This window comes from Felis catus, chromosome A2 (genome assembly GCF_018350175.1).
Source record: "Felis catus isolate Fca126 chromosome A2, F.catus_Fca126_mat1.0, whole genome shotgun sequence".
NCBI classification, from domain to species: Eukaryota; Metazoa; Chordata; class Mammalia; order Carnivora; family Felidae; genus Felis; species Felis catus.
The window spans coordinates 20,183,713-20,200,947 of NC_058369.1; the positions used below are offsets into that span (position 1 = coordinate 20,183,713).

The 17,235-nt window shown below is 47.6% G+C and overlaps 1 protein-coding gene across 16 annotated transcripts in view; it reads left to right on the forward strand.

Moving 5' to 3' along the window:
• Window positions 1–17,235, forward strand: part of DOCK3 (dedicator of cytokinesis 3) — a 603,425-nt gene that overhangs the window by 571,109 nt on the left and 15,081 nt on the right. For 14 of the 16 annotated variants that reach the window (XM_045050712.1, XM_045050713.1, XM_045050674.1 and 11 more), the window contains 11 exons: window positions 3,646–3,732; window positions 5,113–5,217; window positions 9,081–9,222; window positions 10,257–10,423; window positions 10,567–10,653; window positions 11,132–11,311; window positions 11,946–12,029; window positions 12,152–12,268; window positions 14,217–14,338; window positions 15,612–15,750; window positions 16,273–16,420. In XM_045050712.1, the coding sequence (XP_044906647.1) occupies window positions 3,646–3,732; window positions 5,113–5,217; window positions 9,081–9,222; window positions 10,257–10,423; window positions 10,567–10,653; window positions 11,132–11,311; window positions 11,946–12,029; window positions 12,152–12,268; window positions 14,217–14,338; window positions 15,612–15,750; window positions 16,273–16,420 (1,378 nt within the window). The remainder of the gene's footprint in view (window positions 1–3,645; window positions 3,733–5,112; window positions 5,218–9,080; window positions 9,223–10,256; window positions 10,424–10,566; window positions 10,654–11,131; window positions 11,312–11,945; window positions 12,030–12,151; window positions 12,269–14,216; window positions 14,339–15,611; window positions 15,751–16,272; window positions 16,421–17,235) is intronic. The other 2 variants (XM_045050700.1, XM_045050701.1) reach the window with 1 other exon arrangement.

Here is a 17,235-nt window from a genome sequence, read left to right on the forward strand (position 1 = left end):
CCCGTAGAACCAGTGGATAGGGCTAACCAGCTCTTTAATTGAAGTTAATTATTATTAACTTCAAGTTAACCAGCTCTTAATTGAAGTTGTTATTATTATTATTATTATTATTATTATTATTATTACTATTGGCTCCAGAAAAGCAAAACCAGGCTGCTGCAGAAAAGTGTTCCTGTAGGGTTCTTGGTGTCCAGAGAAAAGCTGCCTTGACAGCAGGAGGAGGGCAAAAAAGAAGACTCTAGGGATGGGCAGGTAAAGGGGTTATAGCCCTCAGCATTCCCAGCACACCCTGCCTCACATGCCAAGCCCTCTACTTTTCTTCCGCACTCTCCCAGCCTCTCTGTTATATGCTTTATACAGATAACCTGACTTCCTTTGGTCCTGTGTTTATTTCCTGAGCACCCAGAAGGATTGAGTCAGAAGTTCAACTCATGGTCATACTCTAACCCTGGGCCATTCTCTTCAGTGATGAGAGCCTGGAGCCTGCTCCAAGCTGGACTGAGTTCCAGTCCACAGAGGGTCAGCACTCCCAGGCCAGACAAGGAGAAAGGAAAGAAGTAAAGTTGAAAAGAAGGAAGGAGAGGCTCAAAAATGAGAGTTGGTCCTCCATCGCAGGGCAGAGGGAGCAGACAGAAGGAAAGCTAGCAGAGGGCTCTGACACCTGCTTATCTGGCATACAGACCATTAAGACTAGAGCAGCCTTCTCTGTGGGGCTGGGCTTGGGCTCTCCTGACTGAGAGTTGCTATTGCCCACACTCCTCTGAAGAAATGATGAATCTGTTGCTTCTAATATGTTGTGTGTAAACAGAAGTACAAAGACCACCAGTCTGAGTCCTGGGCCTTTGCCTTCCTTTTCACTTTGATTAGAATGAGCCCTAAGTGAGTGTAACTTTTGGATCATCCCTGTCAAAGGGGCCACAAGGATGTGTAAAAGCACCCATCTTGCCAGAGCTGGTAGAAATAATTGGATTTCAGACATTGATAAGAAGTTTTGGAGTTGGATTTGCCTCCTGCCAGAAGGCAGGAAACCAAGAGAAAAAATTTAACCAGGGATGCACTGTACCAGCAACACATTCCTCACCTGTGATCAGAGGCAGCTCTCAAAGCCCCCAGACCCACCAGAGTTCCAGCACAATCCCTTAAGGCTGACAGAATGTCTTAAAAATCTTGGTCCTGGCTCACTCTAAAGATAATTGAGGGTGGGTGGGAGGAGGGCTTGGAGCAGGAGGGCAAATTACACAAATCAGGCAGAGATGCCAGCAAGGCAGATGAACATTAATCCCAGTAGGGAAGAAGACCTGCTTTACTGGGAGCTACAGGCTGCTAACTGGCTGAGTGCCATTAGCCCTACGTGGGGCCCTTATCACCTAAATGAGCAGTTCCCCATGGGGCGCTCTTGGCAAGCTGGCCACAGGTCTGTGCACAGCTCAGCTGCTTAGCCGGCCCCCATGGAGCTGCCTACCAGGCAGACCCTATTGAGGATCCTTGGCTAAAACCTGCCCAAGTAGCACTTGGAGCCGGAAGGGGGGCTGACATGTGCCCCTCAAAAGGGGTATAATATGGGAGTATAAAAGGTTTCCTAGCTCACTGGGGCAGAGGCATTGTATTGGCTCAGGGAGCCAGGGTCTATTTAAAAATTCCCTTTGGTTTGTTTCAATATTTTTAATTGGCCCTGTGGTTTCAATCCATATGACATTAATTCTTTCAAAGGATAGAAATAATCTGCTCTTTTTGAGAAACACAGTCCCAGATGACATAGCGTTGTCCTTCTCCTTGATGCTATTTCAAATGGTATTTTTTAAAAATATAGTTCTTACTATTAAAGCATTCATGTTGAAATATGACTAGGTGAAATTATACGATGTCTGAGATTTGCTTCAAAAACTCTGGGGGGCAGTAAGTGGTTGGGGTATGAATGATACAAGACTGGCAATGAGTTGCCAATGACAACTAGTCATTGTTGAGGCTGGGTGATGAGTACCTAGGGGTTCATTCTTCTCTTTTTCTATATGCTTAAAATGTCCTATAATAAAAATTTTTTAATTAGCATTTAGAAGTTGGCAAGAAGAGCCTGGCTGAAATATCAAGTAAACCAGTGATTCCCAGTCTAACAAAAGAAAGCACTATATTAAAAAGCAGGGGAAATGGGCAGTACTGGCCCTTAGTGAAGGCCCCTTAAGCCCTCCACAGGCACCTGTTATATGGGCCTATAACTGTAACAGGGGCCACACCACAGAGACAGCCTGGGACCTCACTAGGCAAGGATCATCTGAAACCTTATTTGATATTTGAATATTTCTATAAAGGAAGTTGTCAGGCCTACTACTAAGTCCTTGGGTAGCCACTTTCTGCTTGGTTTTTTTAACTGTTTCTGAGCTTCAGTGATCTTAATTCAAAACTCATTGTTTCTGGAGTTCCTGGGTGGCACAGTCGGTTAAGCATCTGACTTTGGCTCGGGTCATGATTTCATGGTTTGTGGGTTCGGGCCCCACATCGGGCTCTGTGCAGACAGCTCAGAGCCTAGAGCCTGCTTCAGATTCTGTGTCTCCCTCTCTGTCCCTCCCTCACTCACACTCTGTCTCTCTCTTTCCCAATAATAAATAAACATTTAAGAAAAAATTTAAGTCATTGTTTCTGCCCAGGTGTCCATTGACAGATGAATGGATAAAGAAGAGGTGGTGTGTATATAATATATATATATATATACGTATATATATATACATATATATATATATACATATATATATATGTATATATATATACGTATATATATATACATATATATATATTACACACACACAATGGAATATTAGCCATAAAAAAAGTGAAATCTTGCCATTTGCGACAACACGGACATAGTTAGAGAGTATTATGCTAAGCAAAATAAGTCAGAGAAAGACAAATATCATATGATCTCACTCATATGTGGAATTTAGAAAACAAAACAAACAGGCAAAGGGAAAAAGAGAGACAAACCAAGAAACAAACTCTTAACTATAGAGAACAAACGGGTGGTACCAGAGGGGAGGTGGGTGGGGAGATGGGTGAAATAGGTGATGGGGATTAAGGAGTGCACTTGCTGTGATGAGCACTGGGTGTTATATGGAAGCATGGAATCACTATATTGTACACCAGAATCTAATATTACATTGTATGTTAACTAACTGGAATTTAAATAAAAGCAAAAGTCATTGCTTCCTTCATTAACTTACTAAATAAATCTTTATTATCTGCTCATGCCTGGCACTGGTCTAGGCTCTGAGGATAAAGTAAATAAACAGGGTCCCTGACCTCATGTAGTTTATCATCTATTGAGATTAATACAACAAAAAAGTAAATACCTTTAAAGATAACTTGGGAGTACTGAAACAGACAATGGCTGGGGAAGTTCCTGTCCTTGATGAGGTGGTCAGGAAATGGCCTTTTGGAGATAGAGACATTTGAGGAGAAACCTCAAAGCGACAACCTTGAGCTAGAAAGCCAGAGCACTGTGTGTTGTGCTCCACAGACTCATCTTGAGCAGATGTTCTTTGTGACAGATGAGTTGCAGGGGGCCTTTGGTTGTGCCCTCTAATGTATTTGATGAGTCTGGGCCATTCTGAGGATGTCTGAGGTGCTGAAGCCTTGTTCCTATTTCCAACACAGAGCTGGGAGTTTGGAATCCCACTGTGCAGGGAGCTGGCATGTCAATACGAGAGCCTCTACGATTATCAGAGCCTCAGCTGGATTCGGGTGAGCTTTGTCTCTTCCCCCAACCCAACCCTGACTGGAGGTACTAGCATTGTCCTGGCATCCGTTTCTGAGTGACCATTCACTGCAGGTCTAGCCCTTGCTTTAGTGCTGTGGATGTACAGGAGAAGCAGAGGCCAAGGTTCCTACCCTTGAGATATTTGCAGTCTGACTGGGGAACTAAAACACACACCTGACAAATGATTATATGATCCAGACCCCAAGGGCCACTGGTGCTGGGGGAAGGGAGAAGCAGCATATGCAGGATAAGAAGGGGGAGTTCATGGAGGAGATGGCAGCTCACCTTCACAAAGAAGCTTCACCTAAAATGATTTTGCTCAGGGATGCTTCATATGAAAATTTTATAAGATCTTTCCCTGCTTTGGCTTGTGGTCACTTTCAAGCACCTTGTTCTTATTCCCTTCTTTGATGCAAAATATTCAAAAATTAAGTGAAATGTCCCATGGACTTTGAAGGTCTCCACCAGATTTTCTTGGCTGCTGGTGCTGGATTCTGAGCCATAACAGCTACAAACTTCAATAGCAAAGAGAAGCCAGCAGTGTCAGCTTACCCTCCTCCTGCACCCTCTGCAGCATGGCCAGCTGTGCCACATTCCCTGATCCAGATGGATATTTGGATCTTTGTAATAGATGTAGTTCTCTAGAAGTAGCTTCTTGACTGGTCTTTGGAGGCCACTGCTCCTCAGCAAGCTGGCTTGATTTAGTGTGTTACAACTATCTTCCCAGTCAAAATTCAGTGAGTTTTTCTGAATGTGAAGCCAGGTCAGCCAATACTAAGAAACTTACTGATGTTGGTAAAAATCATAGATATTGGTTCAACTTTCAAAGTTTAAAATCTCCTAAATTGGAACCAGTACCTGTGATGCTGGCAACTGAGACTTTCTCACTGTGATTATTAGCATCTTTAGTCCGATGATAGATGAGCAAGAGCAATGCAGTTAGACTGATGGAAAATGGTGCTGAGAATAGCTGTTAGCCACCAATTAACTAACATGAGCTAGAAGTCATTTGGTGTAATGAGTATCAGTCAAAAACAGAAATCCCTGGGCAAAAAAAATTTCATGTTAAACCTGTGCCCCCTGAAAGTTCAGGAAGCCTGGATCTGTATCAGGTTGGGCCCACCCACTGGGTAGGACATTATGAGCACTGGGCTGCTGTCCCCACCCTACCATCAGAGGATGATGGAAGAGGAAGGTTTCCTCTTCCATTATGAGGCAACCTGGGAAGATGCTGACCATGGCTAGGGGCTCACTTCTCACACAGTCTTTCCAAAAGACAGTGTCTACTTGGACCTGGGAGAACTTGCTTTGCACACCAGTAGCAGTCAGGCCAACCTAAAGGCAGCTGCCTTTCTTGTTCACAGAAAATGGAGGCCAGCTACTATGACAACATCATGGAGCAGCAACGCCTGGAGCCTGAGTTCTTTCGAGTCGGCTTCTATGGCAGGAAGTTTCCTTTCTTCCTTCGGGTGAGTCCATTCAGGTAGTCACAAGAACTTATATTTTACACAGTAATTCATTTATAACCTGTTTTTTATCTTTTCCCCTGTTCTACTGAATACTACTTTTTGAAGGACTAACTAATCAACAAAAAGCTTTTGGCTTTACTTGATTGGACTGGCTCCCAACTTTAGATTTTGTTTTACTCTGCTGTACTATTTTGTAGCTACCTGGAATTTACAAGGGTGACTTTCTTACCAAATCAACCAAATTCCTGCAGGAAATGACCAGGGTCTGAGAATGACCCATAGGTATGTCTAGAAGCCTTCCAATTTATAGTTCCAATGCCTGTAATCCTCCATTGTGACTATTTTTAGCCAAATAGGACACCAGTACAACCCTGACCCAAACAGGATGCTGGCCTGTTGGGCTTTGTCATTTAAGATGATGGCTCTACACCAGGCTGCACTGTATGCTCTGTAGCCAGGATTGAGAACCTGTTGATTTCAGAGAAGCTTGTGAGCTGTCAAATGGGATCTGGCTATGGAAAGCCTTTTATTGGCAGCCAGTTCTCTATCCCCGGATAGTGAAAGCCATTTCTCCCACCTGGAAGGCTGAGGCGGGATACCAACAGAGAAGGAATGACTGACTATAGACATACTGACACCAGCTGAACAGTTGTGATTCTCTTCTTTATTCCACATAAGCCAGAGGCTCCAGGAAAAGTCAGTCTGGGCTTGTAGGCTGCAGCCCATAGGGAGTCATCATTCTCAGGGGACCTAAAAGAAGCTGTGCTGATGAAGGGGCCTTGGGCTGCAGTTGGGACCTAACACTAGCTCTGACTGTCCCCAGTCCCAATATCTTACTAATGTTCCATGTTTACAAGTCTCAACCAGCAGCTGGGAAAGTTCATAGAATCCCTTTGATATGTTTGGGATCCTGTCTTATTGGAAAAATTCCTTTCGTCAGTGAGCAATGATGAGCTTGGTATCACATCACAGGTCAGTTGGGCTTAGTGGCTCCTTTAAAAAAAAAAAGCCAGGCGTGCCTGGGTGGCTGGGTCGGTTAAGTGTCCGACTTCGGCTCAGGTCATGATCTCACCGTCCATGAGTTCGAGCCCCGCGTTGGGCTCTGTGCTGACCGCTCAGAGCCTGGAGCCTGTTTCAGATTCTGTGTCTCCCTCTCTCTCTGCCCCTCCCCTGTTCATGCTCTGTCTCTCTCTGTCTCAAAAATAAATAAACATTAAAAAAAATGTTTTTAATAAAAAAATTTCAAAAAAAGCCAGTCTGCTAGCAAGAGTCCAGGCTAACCACATTTTAGGTGGTAAGGCAGATCAACTTTCACATTTCCTAGGCAGTAATCATTCTAGGTGAAAAAGAAAATTGACTTCTGCAGGAACTAGTAACACTGACAGGGCTAGCAAGTACACTGCGCCTAATTGTGACCTGCAGGAAGGCTCCAATTCCAGTCCACAGGAATGTTTCTAGCAGCAGAATGTGAATGAGGAGAGGGTCTCCTCAGGAGGACCAGACTTGACTCGTTCACTCTCTAGGGACCTTCCACTTCAGGCCTCTCAGAAGTGGCATATTTGCTGCCCCCACCAGCAGAGATTATACAAAAGCAATGGAAGTAGAGGTCAGCAGAAGAGAAAGAAGGAAGTACACAAGAATAAGAAACCAAAAGCATCTCTATAAAGTCCTTAGACAAACTAATGATTCTGGCCTTGTAACTTCTTTCTCATTTTGTCTTTGCAAAGTACACTTCATTACTATTTTATTCTCCTTGTTTAGTCCCACAATTTGTATATCATAAACCAGATTGTACTCTAAAACATCATTATTTTGGATACCACAAAATCAGGCCCTTGGTATCCTCATTTCTTTCCCCTTCAAACAGGAGTTCTCCATCGTGGTTTGCCCTGGCTTACACCACTCATGCTTATGTCACAGGGTATATCAGTGTCTCAGGGTACTCAGAGCTTTCTGACAAGTAAGACCTGGCATAGAACCTGCATCTGAGCCATCCAAATAATGCTTGCAGGCGACAGTCTGAATGTTCAAATGTGGTTTCAGCAGTGCCAGTAAGGGAGGAAGAATAACAATCGGTGTTAGGAAATGTCACCCATCAGTCCATCTCTGTCTCCACACAAGGGGCATTCCCTAGGAGCTGTGTTTCCTGCATGCAGATCCGCCTGGCCTAGCCACGTGCTGCCTTCCCTTCCCTCCACTGCTCAGTTCATCTCTGGCAAATGTAGTAAGTCCCAGTAGAGGTAGCTGTTTGCCTGGTAAATGGCAAGGACAAAGTACAAAGCAGCAGCAGCCGGATCTGTCTCATGTGAGGATGCTGGGCATCCTCAACTTGAAACTGACAACCAGCATCAAGGTCAACGCTATGTGCCTTCCTCCTGCTGGGCCTTCCCCAGAAGGCTAGGCTACTCCCTCACCTTCCTTGAACACATAGGCCATCTATTACTTTAGCTCTGTCAGCTTGGTTTCCCTGGACCATCTGCCTCTCTTGCTTTGCAAATGTGATTATCTACTAATCTGCACAGGGACAGGAAAACATCCAGCCTTCCCTTCTTGGGGGAATTTCTGTTTCTCTTTATTTGACCCAGGAACAGATACTGGTGAGGGTTGTACATTTCTGAGTTGATATGAAAAGACCAATTCTTTACAATTATCTTCTTTGTCAGTTCTGCTTATCAAGCAAGGGACTTAGAAATGTCTCTTGTCCTTTAACTATTGGTCTGTTCACTGGAGAGGCCAGCCTGCTCCTCCTGACCGTGACTTCCCTTCTGGTATTGTTTTTCCATTCTGATTCATCCAGACATGTGGCCCAGCCTTAGCTGAGTTCTCCCATAGTAAGAGGAGAGGTGAAAAGGGGGCAGAAATTCTGTTCCAAAAGGTGTGAAGTCCTCCAGGACCTGGCCTATAATCATCCCTGTACCAGTAACCATATGGCTGGCCCTGTGGAACTTCTTTCTCTTCCTCTGAAGACATGCCAGGAGGGGCTGCCAGTGCCTGATGCAACTTTGTCAAAGTGGATCTAGTGAGGTAGTTGGGCAGGCAGATATATATCACCAGAGGGCTGGAGAAGTGTTGCATTCACTCGTGACCAGCTGTGAGGTAAGCATAGCAGGGTTGAGGGGGCCCTGTTATTACTGCAGCCCACTAGAAGAAAAACTGAGACCTAACCCAAACCAAATATGGTATTAACAGGGTTTTAAGAAATGTGTAGTTAGGATGATGTCTATTTGTTCTGCTGACATAATTGCAAAGGAATTTACTGCCCATGTAGTAAATAATTACTGAATACCTACTAGACACTGAATAATGTTTGGACTGTTTGTTCCCACTAACCAACGTGGCCCTTCAAAAGCATGCACTTGGTCACCCCCCTGTTAAGATTTATGTGGTGGCACCCCTGGAAATCATTCCTTGCAGGCATCTTCCTCACCCTCTCACCTCTCCACACACAACCTTTTCCTGTACAGGCTGTTGCTGCCCTGGTTGTCACTGTGCCCACATAGAGTACCCTTCCCCGCTCCTCCCTCAGAGCTGCCCAGGTGGGCCTTTCAGGACTCTTCTCAGGCATGGCCTTTTCTAAAATCCCACCCTTCACCTCTCACCCCTTCCTGGGTAAGGCGCCCTCCCTCCTTTGCTTCCTGCAACTTGTGCCCTGCCTCCCGGCTGCCACATCACAGTGCAAGTCTCCCTTTTTCTGTCCCTCTCCCTTCTGGATCATCATTTCCCTTTGGGCAGAGTCTGAGTGCTATGCCCCATGCCTGTCACAGGGGCTCCTAGGACATGCTTGTGACACAAGTAGCTATTGACACCCATGTGGAGGTGAGGCTGTGGGCAAGGCATAGAGCATGCTCTCTTGTTTGTGGCAGAACAAAGAATACGTGTGCCGGGGCCATGACTACGAGAGGCTGGAGGCCTTCCAGCAGAGGATGCTCAGCGAGTTCCCACAGGCGGTCGCCATGCAGCACCCCAACCACCCTGACGATGCCATCCTGCAGTGTGATGCCCAGTGTATCTTTCTATGCTTGGCGAGGGAAGGCGGGCTGGGGTCCTGGGAGGTGAGGCCCACCCAGTCAGCTGCCCCTATGCTATGTTGTTGGTCTTACAGGCTAAGTTACCCATAAGTCCTGAACAGAATATGTCCTCATCACTGAACCCACACTTAGCAGGACCCTCATGCAGCCTCGTACAGAAGAAGCATGGCATGCCCTTAGCTGTGGGTGCCTGAAGCAGGGCTTCTGCGGGAACTTCATCCCTCAGGCTGGGCTGCTACCATCACCTAAGTCCCTACCTGGCCCTGTGAAGGACCTGCCTAGGCATCCAGAAGCAGGCATTGTACAGGGTAATTGGGGATCCAACCAGAACTCTTGCCACAGGGATAACTACCATTTCTATCCCCTGCTCCACTCCTGTGTGCATCTGTTATTATCCCTAGTCTTTGTCAGGAGGACTGAGGTACAGCCCTGGGAGTGGGTATGGAGGGTATGGGGAAGGAGATGGAGAGTGCCTGTGTTTTTAGTGGTACTTGGAAGTGTGGATACAAATACTGGCCTCCCCCTCATCCCCCTCACACAGCTTCCTTGGAGACCTCATGACAGTCACCATGACTGTAAGCTTGTTCCAGGGAGGGAGAACGGGTGGACTCCCATGTTATCTCTCTACAAAGACCCCAAATAGTATTCTTATTAAAAGATTGTTCTGCAGTAAATACAGTTTACCTACATTGGGCAGGCTTAGGCCTTTGCAACTCTCTTGCTCCTGCGGTGTGGCCACCTGCGTTCTTCTGACCCCTTTCCCTTCTTTCTTGGCTGTTGACATCTCACCTTGGCTGAGTGCTCAGAAGGCTCAATGCTAGAGCGGGAAGAGGGTGCAGATAGGGAAATCTGGTCTAACTGTGCCTGAGTCTGCGCAAGGGTCCTGCTCCTTGCTGCTGCCAGGAGGGAACAGGGGCTATGGGGCTCTTTTCTCCTTTGGGTGATGACAGGGGTCAGTATTCAGATCCATCCCTTGGGCAAGTCTGGGTTTCCCCTTCACTTCCTGCCCAGACTTGCAGATCTATGCGGTGACGCCCATTCCAGATTATGTGGATGTCCTGCAAATGGATAGGGTCCCAGATCGCGTCAAGAGCTTCTACCGTGTCAACAATGTGAGGAAGTTCCGGTACGACAGGCCTTTTCACAAAGGCCCCAAGGACAAGGAGAATGAATTCAAGGTGAACAACAGTGGGAAAGTAGGGGCAGTGGGGCCAGGGGCAAGCCCCACTTTCTCAGGATCTTGTCCCTGTCTCATCCCTCAAGCAGGCAGGTGTAGAAGAAATTGCTTAATGGCCTGTCCCTGTCTGTGCCATCCTTACAGAGCCTGTGGATCGAGCGTACCACACTGACCCTCACCCACAGCTTGCCTGGCATCTCTCGGTGGTTCGAAGTGGAGAGGAGGGAACTGGTGAGACACGTTTTGGATGGAGCTGATCTTCACAGCTGCTCCCTCAGCCCTGGCTCTGGGGACCTTTCTCTAAGGACCAAAGACAGAAAGAGAGCTTCGGCCACCTGCCTGGCCTAGACTGCCACAGGCCAATCCTGTGTCAGAAGCTTTGTACATCTTCTCCCTTTTAATCCTGACAACACCAGGGGAGCAGATATTTTTAATCTCCCAATTTACAAATGTGGAAACTATTCTCTGAGGTTCAGGAAGTCAGAGCTCTCTGACTTCAAAACTGATGTTCTTCACTCTTTACTATACTTCTAAGTGCCTAAAAATCAGAAGAGAACATTTGAAAGGGGTCAGGGAGTCTTAAGTCCACAGGAACAAGGGTGAGAATCAGCATCACTGGCCTTAGATCCCTGTTCTCAGGATCATTATGAAGAAGGGGTTGTTATCATGCCTGGGACAACATTGTGTGCCCTGTGCCCTGTGCCCTCAGGTGGAGGTGAGCCCTCTGGAGAATGCCATCCAAGTGGTTGAGAACAAGAACCAGGAACTACGGGCCCTGATTAGCCAGTATCAACACAGACAGGCACATGGCAACATCAATCTGCTCAGCATGTGCCTGAATGGCGTCATCGATGCCGCTGTCAATGGAGGTGTCGCAAGATACCAAGAGGTGAGCTGGGCCCTGGACCAAACCCACAACAGGCAGCCTTGCTGAGAAGGTGGTTCTCAGGCTCCTCTCCTTGAGACCCCAGCCTTCTAGGGCAGCCTTCCCAGCTAGCCCTCCCTTAGCTGTGCCTCAGCCGACTAGAGGATGGTCCCGGGCATGAGGCTCACTACCACTCCTCGTTTCTGTGGCATGGCTCTCCTATGGGACCGTCTCTTCTTTTTTATTCTCTGAACTCTGACAGATGAGTAATCCATCTGATTAGGGAAGGATGTTAAATGGCCTCCAAGAGGAGCCCTGGAGCCCAGCCCTTCACAAGAAGCAAGTTGTGGGTGTCTAAGAGACTGAGCCCTACACCCTGGCCACCAGCCCTACCTGCCCTACCCAGACCATCAAAGCTCTGTGAGGGACTGGGACCAGTACCCAGGCTTAGATTATTTGACCACCTTCAGTCCTTCTTAGATGCAAAAAAACATACCTCTGATTGCAGGAGGTCCAAGCAGGCCAGGCTGGAGATGGTGTGTATACCTGTGAGGAGTCAGGACCTTCCTTTCAAATGGTACCTTAGACGTACACTTCCTGGGTCCCCTCTAAGGGGTAGTCCTGGGAAGTCTTCCTGATTGAGCCTTTCCTTTCTCAGGCCTTCTTTGACAAAGATTATATTGCCAAGCACCCAGGAGATGCAGAGAAGATCACCCAGCTCAAGGAGCTCATGCAGGAGCAGGTATGACTTACAGGGCTTAGAGGCCAGTGGCCACGAGGGAAAAGCTATGCACCACAGGATGGCTGCAGTTGTCAAGGTCCACTCCCTGACTTGCAGAGTGGCCTTATCTATCACCCTAATAGGTCCATGTCCTTGGAGTTGGGCTCGCAGTTCATGAGAAGTTTGTGCACCCAGAGATGCGCCCTCTGCATAAGAAGCTAATTGATCAGTTCCAGATGATGCGGGCCAGCCTCTACCATGTAAGCTGATCCCTGTCATGCCCCTGCTGCCGTAGAACCAGATGCCATTCCCTGCAGACTGTGCAACAAGCCAAAGGAAAGGGTGGGGGGAATGTGAAGGAAAAGCTGTCCCCACCACAGAGAGGCAAGAGGCAGAGGTGAGTGTTCTATCCAGGGGAAGGATGCCCAGGATCCCCTCACGCACTCCCCTCCCTGAGGAGGAGTCAGATTCAAGGGCAAAGAATGTTTTTCAAGGTACTGTGCTGGTGAAGAGAGGTTTTCACATGAGGAAGAAAAGAGCTAAATTATGTGATCCACATGTAGATATCTCTTTGGAGATATTTTTCATCCCAAGAACCTACAGAGGTAAGACATAGCTTGAGCCAGCCCTCTCTCCCCATCTCCCTCTTTTCCCTCTTTCCCTTGCCATCTTCATGCCCTCTTGCTCCAGAAGTTCTCCCGACTCTGACCTGGCTCTTGGGCTTCAACAGCAGGGTTGGCCCAAAGATGGATTCACACAAGCAAAAGCAGAGCCTGTATTCCAGGACTAGTTTCCCCTCAGCAGTCTCGCAGGGAATGCTGGCTGGCAGAGAACAGGGCCCAGATGGTCTTGAAACCCCTGTTTATGTGCCCTCACCCCATTTTCAACAATAAAGCTGACTCCAGGTGTTTCGAGAGAAACCTATCTGCTAAATAGTCTGGGTGCCAGATCTCAAGAGGTGTGAACCTTATTATCTGCGACAAGGAAAACAGAGCTGTTTGGTGTTAGGCAAGGCCATCTCGGACAAGAGGCTCCTCTTCAGGGATAATCACTGGCCCTAGAGAGGCTGGACCACTCAGACTCAGTGGCCTAACCTGTTGGGGTTGACTTGCCTTGTTCTTGATGCTGGTGGCCCCCAGTGCATGTCTCAACCATTCCTGCCCAGTTGTAGATAGCATGGACTCCAAAAAGAGAAAAAGAAGCTTGTTTGTAGTTTGAGAAGTGGGCACATTTTTCAGAGGAAAGCCTATAGGGCCTGAAATTTCTCCTTTCTGTAATGATCTTCCCATGGTATTTCAGGGTGAAACATGCAGAGAAAGTGAAAGTCTTTTGTGTTTCTACCTTAAAATTAAAATATCCATTTAGTGAAGAACTTGGGTAGTGTCACTAAATCTAATGGGTATTCTATTACCTCTCATTCTTGGTTAGTCTCTGCTATGTGCGAACTTTCTCATCACCACAAGTGACCCAAGCAGGCTAGAGCCTGACCACTAGAACAGGAGACGTTCTCTGCCATGCAAAGCTGTTGGGTCACTTTAGCAAAGATCACAAAATACTCACCCGCATACATCAAGGTCTCCAGGACACACATGGAGGTGTCCTCTCCAGTTTACCCTTCTTTTTCATTTCAGCGTGTTTTGGGAGAAGGGCATGGAAAACCTGCTGCTTCTTTAGGCCACGCTCAGAAATATCCCCAGTAGGACTTAGGGCCCACATCAGGATTCTACATCGTTTGTCCCCATAAACTGTGTCACAGGCAACTTAACCCAGGACACTGAGAGTTGGGCCATTTAGCAGTCCAGTAAACCCAACCCCAGTCCTTATGTAAACTGACTGGCAGCTGTTAATCAACTCCTCTTCTCCTGCTTCTCAGCTCTTAGTCCACTTATTCTATACCAAGAATGCCTCTTAACACACTCCTGTGAACTCAGAGCAACTTCAGCCTTTTCCAGATGTGTTCTCTTAGTAGGGTCAACCCAAGGCCTCTCAGCCTCTGGTCTAGACTCCAGTGCAGTCAGGAGAGTGTTTTAGTCATGAAGGGGCCATTGCCCAAAAGAAGTCAGCAATTCAGGTTCTGCCAAAAGTATCTGATTCTTTTTCTTTTTACATTCTTCTTTTACATTTTTACCACTAGCCAGCCCTTCCCTCTCACCCCTTAATTACTTATTCATTGTTTACTCTGATAAAGGGACATTCATTTCTCAACAGGAGTTTCCGGGTTTGGACAAGCTAAGTCCTGCATGTTCAGGCACCAGCACCCCACGGGGAAATGTCCTAGCATCCCATAGTCCCATGAGCCCTGAGAGCATCAAGATGACCCACCGGCACAGGTACGGCCTTAGAGCTGGGGAGGGTCCCCTCCATGGAGGTAAGTCTGGATGTCAAAGGTCAGAGCAAGAAAGCCTGAAATAGTAGGTGTGTGTATTCACTCACATACCCTCTGACCCATGCATACATCAAACACACAGCTCCTGCCATAAGACCCATGGTCACATCCAGTCATCCTGGGAGAGAGAGAAGTGTACATGGTCCTGTGAGAACATAGAGGAGGGGGCATTTGGGGTAGGTCTTGAAGGATAAGTAGAAGTTTGTGAGGCAGAAATGGGATGGGGTTAGGAGGGTGATAGAACAAGATCCAGGCAAAGAGACTAACGTATGCAGGCATCTCAAGATGTGAACAAGCCAGCCTGGTCAGCCCTACCAGCAGAGTCTTGTGGCTGGAGTGCAGGATTCCAGGGCATGGAAGAGGGCCAGTTCCAGCTCTAAATGGGCCATGTTCATTCAGGCCTTTGGACTTGATCCCAAGGGGAATGAGGATCGCCAGTCAGTTTAAGGGAGAGAACGACATGGTGATGTGGAAGCACATCAAGGTGTCCCTACTCTGAACTCAGGAGTCCTGGTCTGTCTGGGCTCAACTGAAGATACTCCAAGCCTCCAGGGCAGGAAGGCCAGATCAGAGGAGGAGCCAGGGAGAGGAGCCCCTTACTTGGGTTTGTTTCCCAATGTTAAGTAGTAAGTTAGCACAGAGTAGGCCTCTATAAATAAGAAGGAATGAATGAAAAGGACTGCCTACTATTGATAGAGGAGGGTATTGATGAGCCTGTGACCACATATGTGGAAGGAAGTCAACAGATGGTTCCTAGCCAGCTATTTTGACAGCTTCCTCATACCAGGAAGATACCCCTGGCCTAGGAGCCTAGGAGCAAATCCCAGCAGGGGGTGGCTACTGGCTCAGAGTAACATTGCATAGGAAGGGGACCTGGAATCCTTGACCTGATTGAGCATATCACTTTCATCCCTCCTAACTGAAAAACTATTTATATAATCAGATGGAGTGGCCATAAACCATTTAACTCCAAATAGAGACTTTGCCAGCCTACCATTGGCCCTGCCAGAACAGGGGCCCCTGAGCAGCAGGCAGGGATTCAGGACTGCCCCAGGCCTCAAATGGGTATAAGCATTAACTCTGAAACCCTCTAAACTAGTGTCATCTGAGGCTAGGGGTGACTGTTTCACACACACCCTTACACTGTCCCCCTACCACCTAGCAAGGTTTCTCAGCTCCCCGCCTGACTCCTCCCTATCTCCCACTCTTGTTCGCAGCCCCATGAACTTGATGGGCACAGGTCGCCATTCGTCATCCTCTCTCTCCTCACATGCATCTAGCGAAGCAGGAAACGTGGTGGTTCTGGGTGACAGCTCCATGGGCGAGGCTCCCGAGGATCTATACCACCATATGCAGGTACCAGAGCTGTCCAAGGAGTGTGGGCGAGAGCACCGTACCTGGAGGACTCACCTCTCTGCTGGCTGATTTGGTCTGAGGGCTCATACCCCTGCCTAGTTCTCTAGTTTCTGAAATCAGAATACCCAGAGCCAGTAAAACTGCCTTCCCTCCACTCCATTCCATGTCAATAAAGTTCCCAGGCATTACTTTCCAAGAAGGAAATCTAGCTTCAGTCATGATTGCTCTTAGAGATCCCATGGGAAAGATCCTCTGCCAAATTGCCTTCCTTCCTGGCATTTCTGATGGCTAAGTCCTGCATCCTATATGGGCACCACCATTAGAATCGACCCAACAGCCCTGCTCCATGGGTGGTGAGGGTGACCTGTAGTGCCAGCCACCATCCTGGCCCCCATCAGGACCCAGGGTACCTCATCAGACACTGGGTCTGGGCACCTCATGGCATGAAGAAGCCAACTCTGGGCCAGTCCTACAATCCTGGCCATTCAGACCTCTATCCTGCTGATTTTTCTCCCTTTGCAGCTCGCGTATCCCAACCCCAGGTACCAGGGCTCAATCACCAACGTCTCTGTTCTGTCCTCGTCCCAGGCAAGCCCTTCTTCCTCCAGCCTGAGTTCCACTCACTCAGCACCATCCCAGATGATTACCTCTGCCCCTTCCAGTGCCCGAGGTAAGGAGGGCAGGGCGCTGCTTGCAGAAGGGAGGAGAGGGCCTCATGAGCCCCACTTGTCCTCCTCTCATCTGTGGCTCTGTCTTTGAAAGCGGCCCTGTGACTTAGAGAATGTTCCCCTTTTAGCACTAAGGACTCAAGGGTTCCCAGCTCAGCAGTCTCTCTGTCTGGCTTCAGACCCTGCCCTGAGTAGCGGTTATAGCTACACTACCACAGAGGTGGCTGGCTGTCGCATCTCCACCTCAGTAAGAGGACATGTGGCCCAGGAGAAAGCTCAGTTCTTTTCCATTGAAACATTCGCAAGAATAAAAATCAAAGTTAAGGCAACAATGAGTCTTATCTTGAGGAACTGAGGATGAATGCACAGTATGAAAATTAAATTTGAAGGCTAAACTTAACCCTGGAAAATATTATTCTAAAAAAGAACAGCAACCAAAAAGACCTTGTCAGCTAAGAAAGGCATAATCAGGAGAGATGGCTCTGTGAAAAGCTATTTACTTTGCCAGTTATTGCCTGATTTCTTATTCATTGGCTCAATATTGTTTTCTGAGCCAGCATCTTTTTCACAATCTGATCCTAGTTCTCAGTGAAATTTCATTCTCCACCCTTTTAGACAGAAGCATTTGCAGTGGGATGGCAATCAGCTATAGTGACTAGGATCTAGTGCTTCTCAGGGTGGCTGTGCAGGATGGCAACAGAAAGGAGTGGTCTGAGCTCACCAGGCAGTCACTGGCTATTGCTTCCAGGCTTGCAGTCTCTCATGAGCTTGCAGTCAGATGTCACCTGAGGCTGGAATCATCTAAAGGTTCAGCTAG